The sequence below is a fragment of the Symphalangus syndactylus genome, chromosome 15 (genome assembly GCF_028878055.3).
Source record: "Symphalangus syndactylus isolate Jambi chromosome 15, NHGRI_mSymSyn1-v2.1_pri, whole genome shotgun sequence".
Classification (NCBI taxonomy): Eukaryota; Metazoa; Chordata; class Mammalia; order Primates; family Hylobatidae; genus Symphalangus; species Symphalangus syndactylus.
The window spans coordinates 100,151,542-100,179,434 of NC_072437.2; the positions used below are offsets into that span (position 1 = coordinate 100,151,542).

The following is a 27,893-nucleotide window of genomic DNA, read 5'->3' on the forward strand; positions in this document are numbered from 1 at the left end:
GTTGACACAGAAGCAGTAATACACAGTGTTCCAACCAATCCACGTAAGTTGCAATTTCTGGTTTCATATCTCATAATTCAAAATCCTGGAGAGCTGCCACTGAATCATTTCTTCTCCTAATCATAAAAACCTAGACCCGATACACCAGGGAATATCAGGATCTTGAAAAAAATGAAATAATGGAATAACAAAATAGCCTCAGGAAAGCAGCCTAAATATATTTGGTAGGTAGGGAGGTAGGTAGATAGATAGACAGATACCTAGATAGATTGATATTCCAAGACTATACAACTATGAACCAATTTTTAAAATAATATAATCTTCTAATATTATGTTGAGTTGTGATCATCTGCTTATATAAAATTCAAGACACATTCAAAAAGATCCTTCAGTGATAATTTTTTAATAGAAGGAAAACGTTTTAGATGCTACTTGAGAAAAGGACACAGTATAGCTGGAGTTTCTCTTTCTTCCATTGTTATTACTTAATTACACTATCTTTCTGGCCATAAAATGAACAAAAGGATTCATTCACTTGTGTCATTAGGTACTAAGCATCAGTTGTCAATTCATTCATTTCACACATTTTACTAGTGACACTGAATACTGCAGAGCCAAAGATGAAAGGGGAAGCAATTCACAGGCCAATGAGAAGATGCATGATTGCCATTCAGGTACTGAGGGCTGCAATGGAGGAAGGGTGGTGAGGGCACTAATGAATTCTTGATATGTTCTGGTTGTTGTCTCATCCTAATGACAGCTCCCTGGAAATGGTACTATTAATCCCTAAAGAAACTAAAATTCAGAGAGATTGAATGACTTTCCCAAAATCACAAAACCAATATGCAATAGAGCCATAAATCCAATTCAGGCCTATCTCACATCACAATTATTTTCTGTCTGTTACACCAAGTGGCCTCCTTCAGTTTTGCAAGATGCCCTCAGTGCCAAGGCATGAGCCCTGACCAGGGAGTCAGAGAAACTTACTTTCTTTTTTCTTTCTTTCTTTTCTTTCTTTCTTTCTTTCTTTCTTTCTTTCTTTCTTTCTTTTCTTTCTTTCTTTCTTTCTTTCTCTTTCTTTCTCTTTCTTTCTCTTTCTTTCCTTTCTTTCCTTTTTTCTCTTCTTTCTTTTTTCTTTCTCTCTCTCTCTTTTCTTTCTTTTTCTCTTTCTTTCTTCTTTCCTTTCCCTTCCTTCCTTCTCTTTTTCCTTCCTTCCTTCCTTCCTTCCTTCCTTCCTTCCTTCCTTCCTTCCTTTTCTTCCTTTCTTCCTTTCTTTTTTTTGATGGAGTCTCACTCTGTAGGCCAAGGTGGAGTGCAGTGGTGTGATCTTGGCTCACTGCAACCTCTGCCTCCAGGATCAAGTAATTCTCCAGCCTTAGCCTCCTGAGCAGCTGGAATTACAGGTGTGCGCCACTATGCCTGGCTAGTTTTTTGTATTTTAGTAAAGACGGGGTTTCACCACGTTGCCCAGGGTGGTCTCGAACTTCTGATCTCAGGCGATTCACCAGCCTCAGCCTCCCAAAGTGCTGAGATTCAGGGAAACTTTCATGGAGGGGGAACAGATGGAGTCAAGTCTTATGGGATGAACATGAGTACCACAGGTAGAACGAGGTTGTGACAGATTTTCCAGACAATTGGAAGAGCATGTGAAAGACACAGATTTTGAGAAAGTCAAGTCTAGGGAACTGCAAGCCTTGTGGCACAAGAAAGCCACTGTGGACTTTAGAGGCAGGGTGCCTAGATTCAAATCCCAACTGCTACACTTCTAAGCTTTGTAACTTTGGCAAGTTTTAACCCTCTTTTTTCTTATCTATAAAATATAGATAATAATAGTACCTACCTAATAAAGTTGTCGAAGAGTAAATGATATAATATATGTGAAGTATTTTGTACAGTGATAGGAACCCAGGAAGGGCTCCACAAATATTATATATTATTGTTATTCTAAAGTAGCTGGAATACAATGCTCAAAGGAGAGAGTGGCAGGAGACAAGTTTGAATTGAAAGATTGAGGCCAGAACATAAAGTGCCCTCTATATTATATTTTATATAATTGAAACATCATTGAAGGATTTAAGTGCTATTTATGTGTATATGTGTGTTTTATATAATTAATTCTATTTCATAACTTAAAAATATCTTTCTGATGTCACTGTGAACAACAGATGAGAAGAAGTGAATCCTGAGGTAAGGAGACCAACTCTCTGATTACTACAATAATACAGGGAGGGTACCATAAGGATTTCACCTAGAAATGAGTCCACTATGATGGAGAGGAAGGACAGGGCTCAAAAATACTTAAGAAGTAGTATCAGTAGGACTTGGTTAAGACAGAGCAGAGGCAGGCTACAGGGGTTGAAGGTGCCAATCACACAGATAGGGAAAATGGGAGGGGAAGCAGGCTTTGAAAAAGTGGCTTGTCTCGTAAAATTATGTCCTATTAAAATAGTAAAAGAAATTAATATATTCAATCCCAAAATACAGGTAAAATTCTGTTTGAAAGAATTCCCAGATAATCTCGCTTGAAGTTTTCAGTTAAAAATAAAGAAATTTCTTGTTAACAAGTAATGTAGTCATAGAAGAAAACACTTAAAACTTTATTGAATAGAACTAATAAATCATTTAATGTCATTTATAGGAAACTGTTATATAACATACACATTCAATACTTTTAGGTAAAGTATAAATTAATGGAAGGAGAGCACACACAGAGGTTGCATTATGTTTATGACTTTATTAGTCAAGAATACAAAATTGAGTAGCTACATCAAGCAGAAACAGATGCTTCACAATCCAGCATAGAATCCCCTGACTTCCGAATTCCTGAAATAGACACATAAATACAGATGACACTGTCAGAACAAAATAGGGTCTCACCAGACCTATAATGTTCTTTTCTTGATATAAATATGCATATGAATTGCATACGGTCATATGGTGCCAATTACCATTATTTCCTCTGGGCTTACCTATCCACCTAAGGAGAATTTACACCAACACTGTACTTCTACTTACAAGAATATATGAAAGCATAGTTAACTTCTGGCTTATGACCCCATCTCAGGATCAACAAAGCAGTCCTCTTGGGGGAAGCCCATTTTGCTACAATTTAAAGCCGTTATAAGCATTAAATAAAAGCTTAGTACTTGTAATCTAGTGTGTTATAACACAGTTAGGGAATTCGATTTCAGGTGTTTATTTTTAACAAAAATCCATTAATTCTGACACCTAAGGCAAATGCTAGTCAACATGAATGGAGAAATTTTGATTAGTGGTATATGTTTTCAGATTTCTGGAACATTCATAGACTCCTCACTGTCTTATGTACTGAAATTTTTTAAACCATTGTTTTCTCTAGAAACTAATGAAACTCATCAGAAACTCATTTTTCAATACTAAAACAGTCATAAGTAGAATATTAATCTTATATTAATTAAGATGTTAACATATGTGAAATTTAATACTTCTTGTAAGGTATGAACATTTATCCAAATCATAATTTCAATGAAAAGAAATGTCTAAAAGAAACTGTTTTAATCCTTCAACCACAAGGACTACACAGAGCAGTTTCAGCACCAGGGATAGTAACCTTCTTGGATAGCAGTGAATGCTTTAATACTGATGAGTAATTCTGTGTGTCTAACTTCAAATTAATTGTTAGGTTTATATGAATGAATATAACACGATAGCAGCATAGGCACAAAGGAAACATTCAAATTTGTCGTTGTCCTTCTTATTATTCTTGTTATATGTGAGGCTGATATGATAAAAGATACTGATTTAGGTCAAATACATATTACATGTGGAAAATTAATAACTCTAATTAAATATTTCTTGTTTTATATACATTAATTTTAAATACAGCCCAACAATGGACCACTATTTCTCAATACAAGAAAGTAAAACATAAAAATCATGAAGTTCTTCAATCAAACTTAAGTAATGCTTATCGCAAACATATAACATAAAAAACAACACATTTTTAAAGAAATATTGTCTTTCCAAACATAGCCATATGATTCCTCTGTATTAGAATTTTTCACAGGAATTTTAACTAGTATATTTTTTCTACATGCTTTAAATAATAAAATAATTTGACCTGTTGACCAAATGTGATCTATTTAAACTATTGTGTGTATTTTAAAGTGAGGGTAAAAAAAGACACCAAAGCGTCTAGGAAGTTAAACTATAAATTAACATACAGAATTAATTAATTAGGAAGTTAAACTATAATTAACTTACAGAAGTTACCAAAAAGTGTTAATGAGGCCGGGCGCGGTGGCTTACGCTTGTAATCCCAGCACTTTGGGAGGCCGAGGCGGGCGGATCACGAGGTCAGGAGATCGAGACCACGGTGAAACCCCGTCTCTACTAAAAACACAAAAAATTAGCCGGGCGTGGTGGCGGGCGCCTGTAGTCCCAGCTACTCGGAGAGGCTGAGGCAGGAGAATGGCGCGAACCCGGGAAGCGGAGCTTGCAGTGAGCTGAGATTGCACCACTGCACTCCAGCCCAGGTGACAGAGTGAGACTCCGTCTCAAAAAAAAAAAAAAAAAAAAAAAGTGTTAATGCCCACCCCAAGAATGACTATAAATCTATTAGTTAGAATTTCCATATATCTCAATTTTTAATATGTAATTGTTTTTGAAAAATTTGGCCAATTTGAAAAAAGCCATTAATATGTAAATATAGATATCTACACTAATATCTTTATTAATTCTTTATTAGATACTAGATAATTTGGGTTCTGCACAATTTTGTATCTGGCCATTTGTTTTATATATCAGTAACAAATATACAAGTTTTTGAAGCCACCAATACCAACATATTTTAAAGGAGTGGGGCCATCTCTATGCTGACATACCATGGTTACTACACCAATTTATCGTTAAGAGATATCTGGACATGATGCTGGACCTAGGAAACTAGTACTTGTAAACCCAATCACCAGGAATGCATGGTTGAATGGCCAAAATTCAGGCAACATACAGTTGGATAAACCAACGGTCCATTAACCTAACGGTATAATGGTTCCCAGGAACCAAGGGGAACAAAATTGGTTGGAGGAGAAATACACGATACTTGCAGAAAAAAACAACTTGATGCTGAGGCCAGGTTCCTTACTGGCATGCCACCCCTCCATTCCGGGGGTAGCCAGTCCTGAGTGAGCCTGGCCTGAGGTTTGCTGGTAATCACTACACATGTCTAGCTAGTGGCATTCCTTGGTCAGTTTTGAATGTTGAGATAGAAAGCAAACAAACAGTTGCCTAATGACAGTAATTCTCTCCCATCCACAGGAGGGTTTTGCGTAGCATTCACGTGCATGTTACTACAGTACAATTGATTCATTAATTTACTTTAGCCAATTACTTAGTAAACTCAGGTCAACAAGAGAGGAGGCAAGACTTTCATTCACAGCTGAAACCATGCATACTGAGGATCTAATAATGAGTGCATACATCACCAATTGAGTTTTTTTACTTTCAAAATATTTTGTGGTATCATGAAAACATGGTGTAAATCCCAAGGGAAATTTGTCTAGAGATTTGATGAAGCTTTATCTTGCTGTCCAATTAGAAAATGGATGACTGGAAAGATTCTTCTAAAAACTGGCTAAGATATTTACTGCCAGAATTTTCTTGAGGAGAAACTGTTGGTTTGGCTCCACCTACATCCCCTTACCTCAACCATGTAATCATGAGCACCTGCTCCTCAGGAGTCAATGCTTTCCTTCAAAGGATCCTTATACATACACTGGAGCTGACGCACAAAACTGCCTTGCCGCATTTTTTGAGGATCTCAAATTTGGCCCCTTGTTTACATTATCCTTCTTTTTGTTTATCACATTTCCAGATTCCTGACTGTTCACCAAACTTTATATTTCCTTCCTATTCCATTCTTGAGGATCCATGGTCACTGCAACTGTCTTTTCAGGTTTGCCCCAACTGTGGCTTGTGTGACCAGTTTTGATTCCTTGCCATTTGATTCCTGACCACTAGCTCTGGGCATGGAACCTGCCTCGCTCCTTTTAACAACCCCACAACTTGTCACGCACTTTATCCAAACCAGTTCCCTGCTCTGAGTCTACAGCCGTGACTCACTACTGCCTGTATTTCCAGATTACTGGAATTACTGCTCCATTCCAGATTGCTGCCAGAATTGATGCTATTGCTTTCTTTGTAATACTTTGTACTTTTCAAAGGATCATAATTTATCTCGTTTGTGCTTACAGCCCCTTTCTATAATGAGAGCTGTTCATTCCCATTTCATTGGTACGAAAATCAAGACTCGAAGAGGCCAAATAATTTACTTAACACCACAGTGACGATTTAATACTTTGAATGCTAGTTTTGAGGACCTTATTATTCCCCCAAAATCATGTTTTAGGGTATTTAGCAGTCTTTTAGAGGAATGATTTTATTCTGACTTTAAAACCTTTTGTTTTTTTCTTCCTTTAATATGTGACATTGCCTTGTAATGTAAGTAATCTGTATCAAACTATTGAATGTATTGAATTGTTAGAATTTTTACCTTTTAAGTTCTTTCCTCCTTTCTTTCCTTAATTGAGACATTTATCAAGTACTTACCATGTATCAACCAATGAGCATAGTATATTGCTGCAGAGTTTATTTATAAGCTATTGTCCCTGCTTTCAAGTAGTGCTAATGTAGTCAAGAAAAAATTGTATAACAAATTACTACAAGACTATTCTTTTTCATAAAAATAAATACCATATAAAAGTATCATTTTCTGAAATCATATTATTTATATACATTTTACTAGTTTATTGTCTGTGACCTCTATTAGAATATAAGCTACATGAGGACAGGGACTTTGTTTCATTTACCACTATATTTCCTGTAGCTTGAAACGACACATGGCTTGCAAAATACATTCAATAGATATGTGTAGTAAGGAATAAAATGTTCGTTTTCCTTTAGGGTTTTACAAAATTCTCTTACGTTTCTAGTGAATGAAGACTCTTTATTAGATACCACATGAGTGGCTCTCGCTGCATAATCAGTTAGCACATTACTACATTATTTCAATGTATTTCACTTAAAGTTTTTGTTCTCTTTAGTTGAACTCCTTTTTAGTTTTTCTAACCTTCTTAAAAAGGTCATATATGTTATATTATTTAATATACACACAATCTTTTAAACATAGAATTCATGTATTTAACAAACACGTATAGTTAGAAATACATAATGTCTCTTTAAAGTTATCCCATTTCATGTTTTGCTCACTGGATGGTCATTCATATGTTTTCTGATGACTCTAAAATTAATGCTACAGAATTGCTACTGTAAAAATTATTAATTTACTAGTTTATTTAGTAAATTTGTATTTCATTTTAGGTTAAGGCTTATGGTCACAAAGCTCAAAGGGTTGATGTATCAATTATATTGACTGTTTGTTGTTTATATCAACTACTTTTTGTTTGTAGTGGCTGCCTTCTAAGTTCCATTGCATCTCTGCTCTTAAATCTGTTCTGTGTTATATGTGATTATATTTTCTTTGGCATTTTTATTACTTAAACGTCAAACAGATTACTTTTCCCAATTTTAGAGTGCTGAAACTATGTCTTTATAGTTATCTTTCAAAATAGTTAACAGTAATATCCACAGGTGTAAAGTTAATATATGTTTTATAGTGATTCAGTACAAGATGTTTTCAGTTTAGGCATTAGTAAAGGGATTTTTTTAAGAAAAAATTAATCATATGACCTTTCCAGTGAATGAAGGCTACTCATTAGATACTACTTAAAGACATTATGACTTTTATAAATATTCTGGGTAGGACAATTCCAAAGAGGTTAACAGATAGGAAAAGAAAGTAGAGGTATAAAAATCTGTTGTTGACTCTCATTTTAAAAACTGGAAGCTATATGGATAATCTTAGCCATAGCTAGGAAGCGCATACTATATGAATGCTGCCATAGTGTTGTGGGTCAATGTCAACACACACACCGATGAAATAATTTGGAAAAGTTAATGTCGTGAAATGCCACTGTCCCTTTAAAGAAGGAAATCAGGGAAAACCCTCTGTCTTGGCATAAACTTAAAAGTACTGAGCTTGTTTACAAAGAAAGCAGTAACAAAAGATTTTTAATGAAAAGGAAAAGGAAATAGATATTGAAAAGTCTGCTTTAAACCATCAGATACATTTTGGTAGACTGTTTACTTCTACGGGCTAGTAAATTGTAAGGAAGTATTTTGTTGTTATTATGTCTTTGTTCTTTTGGCTTCTTATTTTTATAAAGTTGCAGAGAAAAATACTTAGTTTCTAATATGGCTTTTTTACCTATGATTAGCAAAAAGCAAAGTTATATTGCCAATTTTACTTAATGTAATTAAAGAGATAAAACATTTAAGTTTGAGATAGGGATGGAAATCATTAAGGCTACCGTAAGATAAACAAATGTTGAATATATATTAGGCTATTCATTAAAAAAACAAAACACTAAAGAAGACACTGATGTCCTATTTGCTCTTTGAAGAAGGGAAAGCCAAGTTAATGAATGAAGAGAAAATAAGTGGAGATTAGTGTATTTAATTATGTAATTTGAAAACTCACAAAAACTCTACTAAGCCCTCTTTTGGCATGAATCTATAATCACTTCTATCACCTGTTGAGCACTTATTACAGGCACTGTCTAAATGCTTTATATGTGTTATCTCTGTAAATCCTCCAAGCGATACATATGAGGTAGTTACAATAGTACCCCCTTATCCCATGGTTTTGCTTTCCATGGTTTAAGTTACTTATGGTCAACCATGGTCCGAAAATAGTAAATGCGGAACTCCAGAAATAACAATTAATAAGTTTTACATATCATGCTATTCTCAGCAGCATGATGAAATATTGCACCATCCCACTCCATCCTGCCTGAGACGTGAGTCATCCCTTTGTCCAGTGTGTCCTCATTGTACCTGCAACCTGCCCCTTAGTCACTTAGTAGCCATCTTGGCGATCAGATTGACTGTCACAATATTGCACTGCTGTGTTCAGGGAACCCTTATTTTACTTACTGCCCTCAACGTGCAAGAGTAGTGATGCTGGCAATTTGGGTATGTGAAAGAGAACTTAAAGTGCTTCCTTTAAGGGAAATGGTGAAAGTTCTTAATAAGAAAAGAAAAAAAATTGTATGCTGAATTTGCTAAGATCTATTGTAAGAATGAATTTTCTATCCATGAAATTTGAAGTTAAAAGAATTTCTTGCTAGTTTTGTTGTCGCACCTCAAACTGCAAAAGTCATGGTCACATTGGTGATAAGTGCTAGTTAAGATGGAAAAGGCATTAATTACATTTGTGGGTGGAAGACATGAACAGAAACATGTTCCAATTGATGACAACGTGTTCCATCAGAGAACACTGAGCCTGTTTGAAGACTTCAGCGAGGATCCTCTAAAAGGAGTAACACTTAGTCATTTACAGCAAGTAAAAGATGGGTACACAGATTCAGGAATAGGATTGTACTGAAAAATATAAAAATTATTGAAGAGGCTGCATCTGCTGCTGATGAAGCTACTGTCACATTTCTGGCAGAGTTGATGAAATTGATTAAGGAGAAAGGATACCATTCAAAGCAAGTCTTCAATTATGATGAAACCAGGCTCATCTGGAAGGAGATGCCTAATAGAACCCACATTCATAAAAGTGTAAAGGAGGAACCAGGGCATAAAACATGGAAGAAGAGATTAACTCTGGTGCTATGTGGCAACGCTGCAGGGCATACGATAAAGCCAGGCGTACAGAGAGAACCCATGTGCTCTCACAAACAAAAACAAAAATTATGTGCCTGTGTTTGGTATAGGGATCAGTACTATCTGCCATTTCAGGCGTCTACTGGGGGTCTTGGAATGCCCTTTCCCTCAGATGAGGGAGAACTATCGTATATTTTACAGGTTCAGAAATAGGCTCATAGGTAATTTTTCTGGATTTGAACCCAATCTACCTAAATTCAAAACCCATTCTTTTAGCCACTACACCATAATTTGAAGGATTATTTGGGATTAGAATGGGGATGGTAAAAAACAAAACAAAACAAAACAAACCAGTGAAATGTTTGGGATAAATGTTTTATTTTATAGTGTAATCATGTGAGCTGTCTCGTGCTTATGAAAGAAAACACTGTGGTATGAATTATGAGGGCAGAGCAAACCAGGTGCCCACTATGCTTACTATGCTTCACTGGATGCAAATAGCCTGAAACACGCTACGTTATGTGTTCTTGCCACTGCAAAGGAAATCTGGCTGAGCTTGTTTTAATATAAACAGAGAAACTAGTGATAAAGCTGTGGCTAACATATCACATTTCATTTACTTCTCACAATTTTAGATCAGCCAGACAGAAATGAAGTTTTATATACACATTTGTGTGTATTAAACAGAACCCTAAATACTAAATATGATTAAGCATCTGAATTCTTTAAGATTTGCTTTTCCGTTAACAACAAAGGGCTTATATATAATGCATATTCCAGAATATTTCAGTTTAGACTCTCAGGTAGAAGGTACAGGTCAGATACTGTGTTTTTTCTTTTTACCTCTCTTTTCCCATCTGGACCGTTCTGTCCGTTAAGTGGGAAGAGATACATTATAGTTCTGGGAAATCAAAGTATAAACCTCCAGTTGTCTCCATGACAATGGACCTGCTAATTGGACAATGAAGTAGCTATTTCTAGCCATTCTTCCACCAGTTAATCCATGGCTGCTAGCAGCAGAGAAAGGCTCTAATCTAACACTTTATGCACCACTACTAGGCTCAGATTGTTCTGTGAAGTTTCTCAGTTGAGCTAGAGTTTGGTAAACATGCTGTCACCTATTTTGAAGAGATTCTAATAATGAGATACCTATTCCAAAGGATCCTTGGATATTTCCTCACAGCATTTCTTCTCTCCCCTTACCAGGGTGTGTGATTTTTTGTTATAAATATATAGATATGTAATCATAACCTTTCTAAACAAGGACTGGATTACAATTTTTTTTTCCAGAAAAGCATAATAAGGAACGATATATTAATATGAGAATGAAATTAAATTTTGGTTAATTTTAATGAATAAAAAAATTTGTTTATTCCAAGTGATTTTTGTCCAGGATTAAAATGATTTCCAGGAAATAGAAAGGCTAATAGCATTTTCTGAACCTTTCTAGGCATAGATAAGAGATATAAGACCAGATTGGCTCCAGATATCATTTCTTGGTGGGGTGCTTTCAAATATATATACAAAAACATGATGATGTTAATTTTAAATGAACTTTCCTGGTCTCACTAGTATCTTTTGTCTGGGCAACTTGGTAGAAATTAGTAATGGCTTTGGTCTGGGTCCCAGTATAGGCAGTGTGGGATAGGAGTAGAGCTGTGGCTTCAGCCAGTCACAACTAGGATCAAATCCTAGTTGTGTCACTTCCTTAAGTGTGACTTCACACAACTGACTGAACCTCTCTTTAGACCAGTGTCCTAGTATGTGGATAATAACTTACTTGAAGGACTATGGTAAGGATTTAGAAATAACACATGTAAACGTGTGTGGCAGATAAGAGATAATCAGTGTGTGACAGCTACAATTTTAAACAATTAAGCAGCCAGTAAAAATTAAATAAACTCCTTTCCTTAACATACTTTTCTTTCTCTAGCCTATGTATACCCACCACAATGGCAACTGTGGTAAAATAGATGTCTGCGCAAAACCAAAAGAAATTTACTGCTCTATGTTTGTTAGTGTGAAAACATTTTATATATAGTTTTTCTTTCTTTTTGAATTTCACTGAAGGAGTTGTGTAGTTGACTACATATATTAACATGAATTTCTTACTCTTGGCAAAGGAGGCAGAGAAGAGGGAAACTATTTAAGTGGAAAATTTTCAACCTATTGTATCTGAAAGAAAAATATTTTTTTTTTAAAGTGGAATTGGGTACAGTGTTTTAGATCACTTTCTTTTTTTTGAGACAGAATCTGACTTTGTCGCCCAGGCTGGAGTGCAGGGGCGCGATCTCGGCTCACTGCAAGCTCCGCCTCCCGGGTTCGCGCCATTCTCCTGCCTCAGCCTCCCAAGTAGCTGGGACTACAGGCGCCGGCCACCACGCCCTGCTAATTTTTTGTTTTTTGTGTTTTTTAGTGGAGATGGGGTTTCACCGTGCTAGCCAGGATGGTCTCAATCTCCTGACCTCGTGATCCGCCCGCCTCGGCCTCCAAAAGTGCTGGGATTAAGGTGCCTGGCCTTAGATCACTTTCATCTGGGTGGGAACATGAATGTATTCATGAAAACGGCACTTCCACTGGCAAGAATTTCAGTAGGGGAGATGAGAAGGATAGGGCTGTGGACAGACGCAAGAAAATGAGTAAGGCACTAAAGGAGGAAAGCACAGTATATTAATTGGGGATAAAGAGAAATTCATGTTGGCTGAAGCCCTGTTTTCCCACCTGGGGACTTCGGAATTATTCAAAGTGATCCATGAATACTTATATACATCAGGTATTGTTTGTGGACAGAATAAAACTTAAACACATGCAGGTGAATTCGTTTCCTAGGGCTGCAGTAACAAAGCACTGCAAACTACAGGGCTTAAAACAACAGAAATTTATTCTCTCATAGTTCTGGAAGCCAGAAATCAGAAAACAAGGCATCAGCAGGCTCATGCTGTCTCTGGAGGCTCTAGAGAAGAATCCTGCCTTGCCTCTTCCTCGCTTCTGATGGTTCCCAGCAATCCTTTGCTTTTCTCAGCTTGCAGCTGCTTAACTCCAATCTCTGCTTATGTCTTTACATAGCCTTCTTCCCTGTCTTTACATCGTCTTCCCTCTGTGTGTCTCCTCTCTTCTCATGAGGACATGGACATATTTGGTGAAGGGCCCACTCCACTCCATTATCTCATCTTAAGGTCACATTCACAGGTACTTGAGGTTAGAACCTGGATGTATCTTTTTGGTGGACACAATTCAACCCAAAATGGTGTGTATATGTATTTCAAATATATGTAGATGTATGATTTTTTAAGTGAAAATTATTTAAATAGCATTGTTAACCTGAAAGTAGCAGTTCATCACTGTAAATTTTCTCAATTAATGGATATTAATGGAATACATCTGTCAGGTAGGAGTCTAGCAGTCTATAATTTTTTTAATAATAAAAAGAGTTGTACACACTGAGAAGGGTTGGGATCTGTGGTACAGGGTTCCTGTGGAAGAGAATGAGGTAAAACTAGCAAAGAAGCTAAAGTATGAAGGGTCTTTGGTACCAATAGGACTCAATTTCTTAGGCAAAGAGAATTACTGGTGATGTTTTCACAGATGCAGTGCATGTATGTAGAAGCTATTGTGACGAATACAGTAAAATCCTGGACCACTAATCTGTCCATCAAGGTGGAATGTTAGGAAGACTACCATGTAACGATGAACTGGAGAAGAGTGAGTGTGGAAACAAGGAGACCAGGTATGAAGCGACTAGAATCTAAATCAGGATGACTGCAGTGAGAAGGAAAAAAATGAGATGAATGCTAGACCCACTCCCACGAAGAATGGGCAGAGGTATGACAATTTAATGGTGAATAAGTATGTGTGTATGTTGCATTTGTATGCATATTTATATGATGTTTACGGGTACATCTTTGCATTAGGCTGTTTGTATGATATCTAGTTCATTTATGATTCCAGAATACTTATTATTTCAGTACCATTTGACATTTTTAAATTACTTGCTGATAATTTTCCATGTCTCAACACAATCTTTTTCTAAATGAAAAATTCAGAATCACTCATTTCAATTAGTTTAATTTTTGGCATACAAATATGTATTGGTTGGTAAGCTTCAACATTTTAACCATTCCCAAATTGGGTCAACTTAGGATACAAATATAGAATTTCTATTTTGTGTTTGTGTTCCTTCTTTAAGAGGAAAATTAGTGGAGCAAAAAAGGTAAAAGAAGTAGTGGTAGTTGGAAGAAACTGATGTTTAAGTTTGATGAAGAAATTCTAAATAGACACCTAGAAAGGCTAAATGAATTCAAGTCCCCAAGGCAGGACAAATTGCATCCACTGATCCTAAAAGAATCTGAAAACTAGATCACTGAACAACTCTCAATGGTCTTTGAGGAGTTATAGAGAACTAGGAGTGCCAGAGGATTGAAGTGCTAAAGGCAGGGGGAGGTTAATTCTCGAAAATCCATAGCAAGTAGCTTAATATCTCCAAAGCAAGTAATAATACTTCACATCGATATATTTTCATTTAATTTTGCTCAGATATGGAAACAGAGAGTATCCAGACTGCAGCTAGACAGTTGTCAAGGTCCCTTACGGTATCCTTTGGAAAAGCCAGAGGAATATGTGTGCTAGTTATCAGCACACTATGGTAGCTAATTTATTATTGAAGGAGTATACTAAATAGGTGCTTATAAACAACTTAGATCAGTTTTCAAACTTTTTGACTACAATTTGCAGTAAGAAATACATATTACATCATTACCTAGTAAACAAACATATGTATTTTTATGTACATGTGCATGTAATTAAAGCAGATCTTATAAAACGATACTTACCCTTACAAAATAGATTTTGAAATTTCTCATTATGTGTGTTTCTATTCATTTCATTAAAAAAAAAAACCCCGTTGGTTGCAACCCACTAAATCAATTTCATGACTCCCTATTGGGTTGGGACCCACAGTTTGAAAAATGTGAATTGATTCAAGCAGAGTGATACTGGTGACTGCTGAGCTGTTTTCATCCTGTTCAATCAAACATTTGAATGGAGGTATAGAAGGAATGTTCCCAAATTTGCACATAGGCTAATAAGACAATAAATTATTTGCATGATATAATCAGGATTAAGAATTCCTAGCAGATGAAATTTAAATGGATAATTAAATAGAAAATTTGTATTAAATAATTTTTTTTTTTGTTTTGAGACAGAGTCTTGCTCTCTTGCCCAGGCTGGAGTGCAGTGGCGTGATCTCTGTTCACTGCAACCTCTGCTTCCTGGGTTCAACTGATCCTCCTGCCTCAGCCTCTTGAGTAGCTGGAATTACAGGTGGCCGCCATGACACCCAGCTAGTTTTTGTATTTTTAGTAGAGATGGGGTTTCACCGTGTTGTCCAGGCTGATCTTGAACGCCTGACCTCAAGTGATCCACCTGCCTTGGCCTCCCAAAGTGTTGGGATTACAAGCATGGACCACCACGTCTGGCCTTAAAATAAAATTTAAATTTAAATTGATATGTTCAATTTTGTACTTATATCTCAAAATCTACACGTAAAGCTACAAATTGTAGATATGCTGCTGCTAACAAAACAGTAATAACAAAAGAAAACGCCTTAGTTTTTCAGGTCGATAATTATTTCATGCAGAAGCTATTGTGGTTAATAAAGTAAAACCCTTTATTAATCCTAATTAATCCTCGATGGTCTAATCTGTCCATCAAGATGGAACTTTACGAAGATTACCCATGTAAGGATGGACTGGAGAAGAGTGAGTATGGAAAAGAGGGGCCCAGGTATGAAGTGACTAGGATCTGAATCAGGGTGGCTGCAGTGAGGATGAAAAAAATGGGATGAATGCTAGACCTATTACCAGGAAGAATGGGCAGATCTGCAACTAATTTAATGGTGATAATAATTTCAATATGAGAGGAGAATGGAACCAAAATTATTTGAGAACCTACTACGTGCCAAATGTGAATCATTACTACATTACATGAATCATTAGTGTCATGTTAAGAAAAAAATCCAAAACCAAAACAAACCAAACAGATCTAATTTGATTTGGGGCAACATTAACAGGAGCTATATTGCTAAAGGTTGAGGGTGAGGTAAGAATTTCCCTCTGTTTTATACAGGTCTAAACCCACATTGAATTTGGAGTATTCTGTTCAGACAAACTTTAGAGGAAAGCAAGAAATGTGTTCTTTAAAGAACAGGTGAAGGAAATGGGAATATTTAGTGTGGAGAACTGCTGTTTCCATCCATTCATTTTTTAACACATTTATTCAACGTAAATTATGTCAGGCAAGGTAGGTGCAAAAAAAAAAAAAACAAAAATAATGACACAAAATAACTGTGGGTATTTTCCGACAGCCAATGAAGGGAAACATTATTGATTGTCACTTGCTACTACATTAAGTACCTTAAATGTATTAGCTCCTTTAATCCTATAAAGTAGTATTATCACCCTTACTTTGGGTTGAGTAAACTGAAGCTTCGAAGCTAAAGTCATTTTCCCAATATCACACATATAAGTGGGTGGTGGAACTAGAATCTAAATCCAGCTTCCATTGAATCTGGGGCATGACTTCTCAACCTCTCTGCAATATTGCTTCCTGAAACTCAGATTCACAGGTTTCTTATCTTTGAATGGTTGTCCTTAGGAAGTACGGGTATGCAAAAATGCATACAAAATTAATATTCACTACATAAAATATATTTTTAATCTGAAGACTTAAAAATATACATATTAGGTATCTTCTATTATTACATAGCTTTTATTTCAAAATATTGTTAACGTAAATGTAAAGTTATTTGTACATTTTCCGGGAAAAGGTTTTGTAGGCCAAAAAGAAATAGACCTGCTGACTTTTCTAAACTTTATGCTTTTGGGATGGTATGGAAGACATATAACTGTGCAATTATGCAGACTTATATGTGGTTATAATTGGTATTACATGTGTTTATAGGTCATGCAACACACATCCCTGTATACTAAGGATACAAAGACACATTGACTATATGCTAGCTCTCAGTTGAAATTATTTTATGGAATTCTTACTTCCCTATGGAACACATATTATCATCCCTACTTAAGGAACGAGGAGACTGAAACTCAAATAGCTTGAGTAGACTGCAAAGGTAGTAAGTTGTGAGTATGACTCAAAGAATCATGCACTTTCCACAGTATCATAGCGCCTGTGAGGAGCTGATCATCTACTGGAGAAAGCTTTTTAATTGGTAAGCTCTTTTAAATATCTCTGAAATTGAATTAAGTAGGCAAAAGAAGTGGAGTTTTCCTACTTAGAAATGGTGAAATTATCTTTACCCACCACTATCTTCACTAAAGAAAAAATGAGCAGAAAAATACAACCAAGTACATATATATACTGCTTAAGAAAAAACACAAGAAAAATTAAAATGGAAATGTTAAAAATGATGTTAAGCTATTCATTCAGAAAGGAAATAGAAAGTTCAGGTTGTCACTGTCTCTCAAAGTACTCATGCAAGAAGTCTAAAAATAGCAAAAAGTAGAATCTGCTGCCATATAGATATATGCACAGTGGGTAAAAAAACTTAGTGTGACAACCTTTCAGTCTAGATTTATGTATTTTAAAAAGATATTTTAAATTTGCAAATGAAACAGTACTCTTAAAAGCAGATGATACTCACTTGGGACAGACAAAAATGTAGTAGAAGGATATAAATGTTACAGGATTTTTCAATTATATAGTATATCTCAAGTCATACTATTATGACTTGTATGTTTTGTAAATTTCCCATACAGTTTCAAGCATTCTAGCATTTTATAATTCAATTGCCATTTAATTTAAATGGACATGCTAGTTACCACTGCTTTCAGAAGTGTTTGCTTAACTACTTTAATAATTCAATCACTTTGGTGCAAGTTTAAACAAATAAACAGACATGCAACCAAGAATTCTTCCTAAGTAATGGTTTTGAGGAACTTTTTTATAACCTGTGGTACTTAGAATTTTACCGTGTTCCCATATCCTGGGAGTTAACTTGACTGGCAGGTCCAATTAAATATGAATAATAACAAAACCGATTATGGTGGATTTGTATATTGACCTTTTTCATTTGAGATGACAATTAAAACGATTTGAATATACCTCGAGATACCCTAATATTTCTGGTGACTTGCAATAATCTTTATTGAAAAGGGAAGACCTCATGAAATATTAAAGAAAATTATATCCTTCCTTTCAAGGAACAGTCATGCTTATTTAGTTTTAATTCAATACTAGTAGCAAGATTACTGTGTACATTTTAATTTTTAAAAAATAAAGGCTTATTTTTTGTCTCTTGTATCTGTGCAGGCATGGATATGTAGTTTTCTCACAGATCAAGGCTGGCAGTGAGAATCACCCATGTTTTTAGATAATTTCGAAAGTCCTCTGAATTGTACGTGCCTATGAAAAAAGGAAACATCAATAATTGACATCATACCTGAGGATCGTCAGGATTTTGAAAGTGTCGGATTTGTCGTTCCCACCAAACTACCCCACATTGTCACACACTGCAGTCTTTTTAGGCTGGGAGGCGAGTTCAAGAGCTGTTTGTTCTTCCGAGCTTGATCCAGAGAGGATCACTGTTTGACAAGTTCTATTTTAAGTCGTGCCCGAGTGTGCAGGTGTCAGCCTCTTTCATGGCTGTAGAAAAAGCACCATTACACTCCATCTGTATTCTTCCCCCGACAATGCAGGATCGCCCCCCCACCCCGCCCCCACCCCGTGCGTTTGTTTCTGCTTTGCCAGCCACTTTTTCTTTGGGAAATTCTAGGGAGGGCAGGCGGACAGGACTGCGAGGAAGGGCGAAGAGGGGCAGAAAGAGGTCGTCTGCCACTCCCCTACCTTACAAGGCACGTGGCACTGGCAGTAGCAGCAGCTGGATGCAACAACGGAGATGAGGAACCTCCTCCCAGCAAGAGGATATTGAGAAGGAGGAGGTGGCAGCGAAGGCAAGACATGCACACAGTGTCCTTCCCCACAGGGAGAATCCGCCCTCAAGGGAAAAACCACAAGGAAGCCACTACCCGCCCCGCCTCTGCCAGCTTGCCCCAGTGTCTGGCAGCAGTCCCCATGCACCTGCTCACCTGTCTATCCGTTCGGGGTGGTTGGGGGAGGGACGAGGGGTGTCGGGGTGGGTGGGTGGAAAGAGAAGGAGGGCAGGGCAAAAGAGGGGGTGCACCGAGGGCTCCGCCCCCCCTGAGGCTGTGCGCAGGCGCAGTGGCTGCTACCGCAGGCAGGGGGCGGCAACATGGCGGAGTGAGCGGCGGCGTCGGGGCTTCACAACAACAGTGGCGCCCGTAGCAGCGGTGGCAGCAGCGTCAATAGCATCGGCCACAGCCTGAGCTTTAGCACCGGCCAGAGTCGTGGCCAGCTGCTCGCGTCCTAGGGCTTCTTGGAGCGGCTGCAGCATCTCCGCGGGGGGCGGGCCGGGCCGGACGGACCGGGAGAGGGATAGAGCAGAGGCAGCGGCGGCGGCAGCGGCAGCGGCACACCTGCTGGGCGGGCACGGCCGCTTGCCCGGCAGCGGTTAGCGGTACCGCCACCGCCGAGAATACGCCTGCGGATCCCCCGCCGCCTCCGCGGGGGAGAGCGCCGGAGCGGGCCGGGCTGAGGCGCAGGCGGGGAGCGGGCCCGGCGCCGCGGCGCTGGTGGATGCTGGGGCTCCGAGGCGACGGCCGGGGGGCGGGGGCCGAGGCAGGTATAACGGTACTGGCGGCGGCAGCGCCGCTGCTCTTCCCTTCTCCTCAGGAGGGGGGCCAATGGCGAGCGAGAAGCCGGGCCCGGGCCCGGGGCTCGAGCCTCAGCCCGTGGGGCTCATTGCCGTCGGGGCCGCTGGCGGAGGCGGCGGGGGCAGCGGTGGTGGCGGCACCGGGGGCAGCGGGATGGGGGAGCTAAGGGGGGCGTCCGGCTCCGGCTCGGTGATGCTCCCCGCGGGGATGATTAACCCTTCGGTGCCGATCCGCAACATCCGGATGAAATTCGCAGTGTTGATTGGACTCATACAGGTCGGAGAGGTCAGCAACAGGGACATCGTGGAGACGGTGCTCAACCTGGTAAGGAAAAGGCGTGCTCTCAGTCTGCTTCCCCAGTCCCCACATACACCGTCCCCAGCGCCTTTCGCTCCCACCCTCCACCCCCAGGGTCACACGCGCCGCGCGTCCCTGGGAGCACAGAGCGTTCAGCCGGTATTGCCCAGCGGGTGACCTGCCTGCGCGCTGCTAGAGCCACGCCACGCCACCTCCCTCCTCTCCTCTTTCTGGTCCTCTCCTGCCACCTGAGCGCAGTGCCCAACTTAACACCGCTTCTTACCACTTTTTAGGACCACGAGTAAACCAGTACCCGCGGTGAAGGTTTTGGGTCGACTTTAGAGTTTAGTTAGGAGGTGAGGAGGCCTCCTGTTCTCTGGGGTTCTTTTTCTCACACTCTTAATTGTCCGTGGTGTGGTGTCGCTCTCCGAGGATGACAGCCTTGCCCCTGGAGCCTAAATTCCCCCGTGCTGCTGAAATGTGAGAAGCGCATTAGCTTCCAACTTGAGCAGCTGGGGTGTGATGTTTTCGAAGGAGACAGAAAATGATGCAGTTTTGCATCTGTCTTTAAATATTCCAAGGCCATGATGGAGAGTGTTGTGTCTGTATCCATCTCCCTCCATCTCTGAAGCAGCCGTCACTTCTTTGTAATATTGCCCTGAATGTACTGATCTCTTAGTCATTTTTTGTGCACACAAGGTGTGTGAGGACACCAAATCATACAGGTTGATTTCTATGGTTACTTTCAGTAGCGTGGCATGTGGGTAAAGACTAAAAAGGAAAGGTTTTAAACGCAGCCCTAGGTTTTGGTTCCTTTCATGATAAGAAAGAGTTACTGCAGAAGTGTGTATGACTTAATGTTTTGCGCTATCTACAGAGAGGCTCAGAAGCGTTTAAGATGTCAGGGAAAGAAATGGAAAGAAATAAGGAGAGGAGAATCATACATTGAGGATAATTAACAGTAGTTCATATTTAGTGTTTTGTAAATGGAGGGTTTTTTTTTTTTGTTTGTTTTTTTTTAAAGCAGCGAAGCTTTTTAAACAGTTTTCTCTGCAATAGATCTAGTCTTTGACATACTGTAAGGCAAGACATAAATCGAGAGCAATCAGTTGAGTATTGTATTTGGTGTGGAGTCACAGGAATATAACAATATGCTTACAGGGGTACTTTGTAACACCCATGCAGTCATTTTTCAGCTAAGCAATTATTTTTACTTTATTGGAAAACTGAGAGAAAGCTGCAGCTGCATCAGTGGTGTCCTGAGACATGCATTAGATAATGTCTACGGTTTATGAACCTCGTAAATGCACAGAAAAGTTGAAGCTGTTTTTTTCCTTTTGCTAGTGTGTCAGGTCAAAGGAGATTATCTGTCTTTATTATATTCATTGCTGTTTAAAACAAAACACCTCTTTTTACTTTTGTGTACCTTTCAAATAAATCATCATGAAAAGTCAGTGTAAGTTTGAGGGAATGTCACTAAGTTGATATAACCAAGTTCTTTCAGAACACTACTAGAAATACGGTTTTCTTGAGTTTTAATTTTAACTAGCTGCAAATAAGAGGTCAGTACTTGCCATTTCTTTTTAAAAGAAGATAAATGAAATCTCAAACTGTTAGTATGTTAGCAGGTAACTGTATTTCTGTAATTTAAAGGAACACATTTTTAGTTGCAGTTTTGATCTAACCAATATCATTTTTACGTTAGATTATATTAGGCTATTTTAGTAAGTATTCCTATGCTTACTTAATACATTTTAACCTGGTAAGAGGCAGTAGAGCTTTCACAACCTGGAAACTGATTTGAATGTATAACCAGTTTGGACTCTGCAGCAGTAGCAATGTATGCTGAATCAGTTCTTAACAGATGGGGTTTTTTAGATATACGGTAGACTAAGAAAGGAAGTGAAATGTTTCTCTTGAGATAAAAAAGAAATTTAACTCTTCACAGCAATGAAAATCTGACATGAAGTTTCAATATGCAGACATTATTTTAGAGAACTTTACCATTAAGCTTAGAGTCACTAGAAATAAAGTAATACTGAGATAATATATCCCCAAATCCACTTAAGACTTTGTAACTGCAATGATAATTTGGAATTTAAAGAGTTAGGTTTAAAATTTCTTTGTATATTTAAAGAATGCAATAGATTTTTAAATAGAAACTTCTGGAGAAAAGAATAAATGACAAAAGCAGCTGTTTATTACTAAGTTGTTAATTATATTAATTGTGGAATATAAATTAGTCATTTGAAGTATAATTTTCTTGAACTGTAGATTTAGGGCTTTATTAGCCAATACACTCATGAAAATGTCATATGAAAATTTAAGTGCATTCTCAAAAATATGTGGAAGTCATGGGCATTTAAAAAACTAATTATCAAACTTAATTCTATTTATTTAATAAGTAAACCAATAAAATTCATATAGGACACTCAGTGACTCATTAGAGTTTGGAAACCTTTAATATTAAATCTAAAATGATTTTTTAGAATTTTCAGTTTTAATTTAACACATTAAATAAAAATGTAAGGTGAAATATTGAAATACCTATTACTGTGCCCTGAATGACAGAAAAGAAAGGAGAACTAATGAAACTTCAAAAAAAAGAGGAGTTTCTGCCTTAAACAATACCCTTGTCTCAGTCACCTTTGTTAGTATATTTTTCTTTCTTTTTCCTGTTTATTTTTTCTTCCTGTGTAAGGATACTCATAAATACTTGGTTTTTAGGTGCTATTTCTCACATGCCTTGGCTAAAGAATTAAAAGCTGGGCAGAGTGAAGTTTAAGCATGCACTGAAGTGTAGGACTTCTTCAACAGAGCGGTGGCTGTAATTTTTCTGCTTTGTTTCCCAAAGGTCTAGAGACCTATTTTTACTACTAGGTGGATTGTGGGAGTTTGGTGAAGAATCACCAATGTGATATGATATAAAATGAGTGATTTTCATTAGAGATGTATGTATTTTGTATAATGATGTTATAGTTGACTTAAAACATTGAAATATGGAATGGATAATGTTAGGAAGATAGGTAAATTAGTTTGTGAATAAAGTTACAGTCAGAGTGCATTGTCAAGGATTTTGCATTGTAGCTCTACTAATGAAAGAAACTGATCATTAACAAAGTTTGGCTTCTGGAAGAATTATTTAAAATGGCAATATAAGAGAATTTAACTACACAGAAGAGATTTTGTTGATTGTTTTCAGTTGTAAAGCTGGCGTACTACCTAATCTATTACTTCTTTTGTAAACACACTTAACATATGTTTATATAAGCTTTATCCATATTCGAAGTAAAAGCTATGTAAATATCATGTGTTATCGTTGCTTATAATATGGAAGTTGCTTTTATAAACATAAATTTCTAGAAAAATATGTTTATAATAGAGGATTAATATTTACTTAGTGAAAGAATTCATAATTTTTTTGGAATGGCTTATGTATATAGTATAATTCTATGATTATAATTATGGAATTTATAGACTTGAAGATTTTTTATGAATAACTGAATTCATGAAATTTTTTTCATGAAATTTTTTCATGGATTTGTATATTTTTTTCATGAGTTACTGTGAGTTATGTCAGTGTGTCCAGTTGTAGAAAATGGTATTTCCTCTGATTTTTTTTTTTACATTCTAAGTGGCATGCTCTTGGCTGAACTGGAAGCCTAACAAGATGCTTTGAGGTGATTTGTGGTTTACTAAATTTCTTTCATCTTGGCTTATGGATCATGGTATTTTTGTTAAAAGGGTAACTTTAAGGTTTTTTTTTTTTTTTTTTTGTACTTGAATATGGCAGTAACTCTTCTTCCTTAGAGTTTTTTTAAATTTGCAGCTTGATAGTCATAATTTTCATTTTAAAGATATTTAGAATTTTACAAACAAGGTGTGTTCTGCATTTGAATTATATTTATTTAAAAAATATACAGTTGCATCTTAGAATCATGGAGGTCCTTAATACTAATAAAACCACTTCCTGCATTTTAATTTATGTTGATATGTAAGCCTTTTCATATTAATTTGAGTTGTATTTTATTCTCATGATTGGGTATGGAAAATAAAATTCAGGATTCATATGTAAATGCTCGAGGTTTCAATATCTTAAGGAGTTTTGAGATTTTCCTTAGAAATATTAATTTAGTCACATAATGACACTAAGGCAGCAAATATTCTATGGTCAGTCTACGAACAAGTTATATTAATTTTAAATAAATGTTTTGTATATTGCTAGCTGCTTTTTGGCAAATACTATGCTGTTAATTAAAAATATCTCAAGGTTCTTTATTCTTTTGCTATACTTTTCCCAAACAGTGTGAAATAATTTATTGGGTCTAACAGACCCAGCCCCTGTTTTGTGTCACTGGTATAGCAATATTATAAAATTCAGTCATCTGCTTTTTTTTTTTAACTATATACTGAACATATTGTTATGCATTAGTTCCAGGTTTTCCATTTCTTGTCTTTATACAATGTTAGCATATCTCTTTGGCATCACATATCACCCTGTAGCATTACAGTTATTTATGTGTGTTTCCCTTCCTAGGCTGTGAACTCCATGAGGGCAGGAATTGATTTTATGCATATTTATTTTTTGTATTTCTAGGCCTTGGATAAGTTAAGTGCATTTGTAGTGTGCAGGACACTATCATTAGGCAGTAATGATTATGATCAATTTCTGAAGTTATGTTCAACATTACGGTCCAGACTTAGGATCCTGAAATAAACTCATATATAAACTCAACTCATATAAACTTCATGTATTTCTTATCCTCAAACTAGAAATATGTGTTCAATATGTATGATATTACCTGACTGTGTAGGCATTACTGCATATGTAGATATTATTTTGAACTGGCGTCTGTTAATAAGTTCGACTCTGGTAAAAACTTTTCAGTAAACTTTTATGTATAATCAAATATAATCACATAACAAAGTCATGTTGTTAACAAAGAAAATACATAATGCATTGAAGAGAAAGTATAGAAAATATTGTTAGCATTTGTCATATTGCCAAGAATAGTGGACATCTCTTGTTTTTGTGTGTCTGGCATACATTTCACCTCTTTGTAGTGGTACCTCAGTTTTCCTTTGATGACTCACTCATTCCCCATTTTTAGTTCAGCTGCTTTAGGTGGGTCTACCCCACTGCCTGCCTTGAGGTTCAGACATCTAACCTAGGTGTGGCAGGAATTGTGGTGATTGGTTCAATGACAAACATTTAACCCAAGGGTAGCGAGCCAGAGTAGGTTGCAGGAATTGTGCTGGAAGGCTTTCTGATGGGGATGCTGAATGTGTAAATTCTTAAGAGTTGTAGGTCCCTGTCTTAGAATTTGACCAGGTGTGAAGCAAACAACCTCATGATTCTGTTGGAGAACCTAGAGTTCTTTATGTCTGTGGTGATTATCTTCTAACCATTAAATTATCTCCTTTAAAATTTACTATTGTTATTTATTTCAAATCAGTGTAAGTTGGGTTTTTTGTCACTTGTAAACAGAAGGAATCCCCAGTAACATAGACATTAGTATCTGGAAATGACACATTGTAGGAAACAGACCTTAGATTTTGAAATGGAGTGGAAGGCAGTGAGAACTTTGTGGTCCTCTAGCAGTTCCTTTTTACAGAGCAGCTGTTTAAATTGTCAGCTGTGTTATCTTTGTCAATGGAACTACTGAGTTGGAATTTTAGGGATGTTGGAATGTTTTGGTCACTTTCTGGCGTCTTTGATACAATGTCTTTTAAGAGAGCAGTTAACTTTGGTCCAAGTTAGCATGCTTGAAAGCAAAGCAGAAAGAAAATGTAGCCTTTCCAAGGCAGAGAGGCTCTTTCTGCCTGTAGCTGCCATCCAAGATAGCAGAGAATTAGAATATTAAAGCTTTGTAGGTCATAAAGGCCTAAGTTTTTATCCCGTGCTAAAGTTGGCAAGAGGAAAGCCAAGAGTTTAAATTAGAACCAAATAAAGTTCTGTCTGATAAGCTTCTCCCAAGCCTCTCATGCAGTATATGCCAGCCTTCTGACCAAAGTAACAGTAATCCAGTTGTGAAGAGCTTTAAAATAGGATGCAACCAGGGAGCAAGTGATAGAATAGCTGTGCCTCCTCACCCAGTTTATTGTTTCACATTGCTTCAAGGAAGATCATTAAGCTGAGGGTTAAGGGGATAAGAGTACTGGGAAGGCCTATTGCTATGAGACTGAAACTTAAAAGCTGTCAAGATCCTGACAGGATCTCTTGTTTTGGTTGCGAATTCAACTCCTTTGACTAAGTAAATTGACGAAAAACTTAACAAAGTTTTAGGGAAGCCATACTTTGAGATAAACCTCAAGCCTGGTAAACAAAGGCCTGTATTCTTTTACTTCTAAGGCAGTTCTAAGCTCCAGCAGTATAGCTGCTAGAAGGAAAATCTGCATTATGGAGGATAATAAGTGAGATCTTCTGAGATAGTGGTAGTGAATGCATTCATATTGGCCGACCCAAGGAATTCCATTAGCAAGGACAGGGAATTCTTGTTACTCTGACCAATGATATATGGTTTATGCTTTGAAATTAGTTATCGTGGTGTTTCTTTAACCTTCTGCAGTCTTCTAAGTGCAGTTATTGTTACTTAATGTTCTTTGACCATTGTATATTAATTAGAAGGTATAGTTAAATTTATTACATAGCTATGTAATTGGTCAGGTTTGAGGTACCACCAAGAAGAATATTGTCATAACACAAAAATTTCAGACTTGAGGTTAGATGCAGTAATTTGACTTTGTCTTTTTTCACCCTCTGGTAAGGTGGTAAGTACACTTTCTGTTGTGTCTAAGATAGCCATGTTAAACATGGATATTTAAGTAGTTATATGTATGAAAAGAAATGAGTGTCTGAGATGGGTGGGTAGCCAAGGGCTAATGTTATAGATTTCTGCCAGTTTTGGCGCCTAGCATCCATTCTTTCTGCTGTTAACATTCTCGATTTTTTGATACTCTTTTAGGGAGTCACTCTTGATTTTTATGGTCTGGGGCTTCACTGGTCTTTATCCTGCTTTCCTGAACCAGACAGAGAAACTGACGTCTGGCCCAACAGTAACTGGTATTGGTTATAAAATTTAGCTGCACTTCTGAGACAGCTTGATAACTTCTTTCTGAAGAAAGAAAAAGGTGCTTTTGCTGGGGTTGCTGAAAATGTTAGAATGTAAGTCTAGAATTGACTGCAGTCTGCACCATGAAGGCAGATTCTGCTTGAGAACATAGCTGTTAAAGAGGCACCTAAAATCAAGCCATACATTGCTGATGGCAGCTTTGGATCCCCTCAAGTCAGTTCTATCCCCAGATATTTCAGTGTATCATTTTGCTTTAAGCCAGTTTGAGTTGGGTTTCTATCCATTTGTGCCCCAAAGATTCCTAATATTCTAAATTAAAAAATTTTTAAATACTTTAGGTATTAAATATTGTAAGACGAAGCATAAGAAAAATGTTTACTTGTCAAAGGACTTGATATATTTCAAGAAAGAAGAAATATACATGGTTAATTAATATAAAAATACTCACTTTGGCTAAATAAGAACGTAAGGTAACAGATAACATGAAAAGGAAGGGATTAAAAAGAAATGACCAGCTGGTCATGGTGGCTCATACCTGTAATTCCAGCACTTTGGGAGTCTGAGGTGGGAGGATTGCTTGAGCCAGGGAGTTCAAGACCAACCTAGGCAACAACCCTGGAGGTTGAGTCTGCAGTGAGCTGTGATCATGCCACTGCATTCCAGCCTGGGTGATGGAGTAAGACCCTGTCTCACAAAAAAAGAAATGATGATTGTTTGCTAGGGCAAGTTAAAATAATCTTAAATGCTCTTTTTGGGCTCGTAAACTGTTACAGCTCTTCCGAGTGACATTTTACCAATATGTATCAAGGATTTTAAAGAGGTTCCTATAATTTATTCTTAGTTCTTTAGGCTAAGGAAAAAAATACCTGTGGACAGATATGAAAATTAAGTGTATTTTTATGATATAACATATGTGGCAACAACTTAAATGTTCAATAATAGGAAAACATTAAATATATTATTTTTACATCCATGTTATGAAATAACATACAGCTATTAAAACATTCTGTGCCTCAGTTTCTTCGTGTGTAAAATGGGATTTCAACCTTATAAGATATACAGGTTGTGC

At 37.2% G+C, this 27,893-nt stretch overlaps 1 protein-coding gene and 1 long non-coding RNA gene across 9 annotated transcripts in view; one reads left to right on the top strand and one right to left on the bottom strand.

Annotated features, from left to right (window-relative positions):
• Positions 1 to 889: 889 nt before the first annotated feature.
• LOC129463532 (uncharacterized) lies at positions 890 to 18,959 on the bottom strand. 2 transcript variants are annotated; one of them, XR_010116104.1, is made up of 4 exons: positions 18,810 to 18,959; positions 18,568 to 18,718; positions 18,164 to 18,366; positions 890 to 2,823 (listed from the first exon to the last, which is right to left on the bottom strand). It is a non-coding gene; the product is annotated as an uncharacterized lncRNA (long non-coding RNA). The 2 variants fall into 2 exon arrangements; XR_010116103.1 differs by lacking the exon at positions 18,568 to 18,718.
• Positions 18,960 to 19,484: 525 nt separating this feature from the next.
• The window catches only part of NBEA (neurobeachin), a 731,576-nt gene continuing 723,167 nt past the window's right edge, over positions 19,485 to 27,893 (top strand). For all 7 annotated transcript variants that reach the window (XM_055244143.2, XM_055244145.2, XM_063619313.1 and 4 more), the window contains exon 1: positions 19,485 to 19,778. In XM_055244143.2, coding sequence (XP_055100118.2) covers positions 19,485 to 19,778 — 294 coding nt within the window. The remainder of the gene's footprint in view (positions 19,779 to 27,893) is intronic.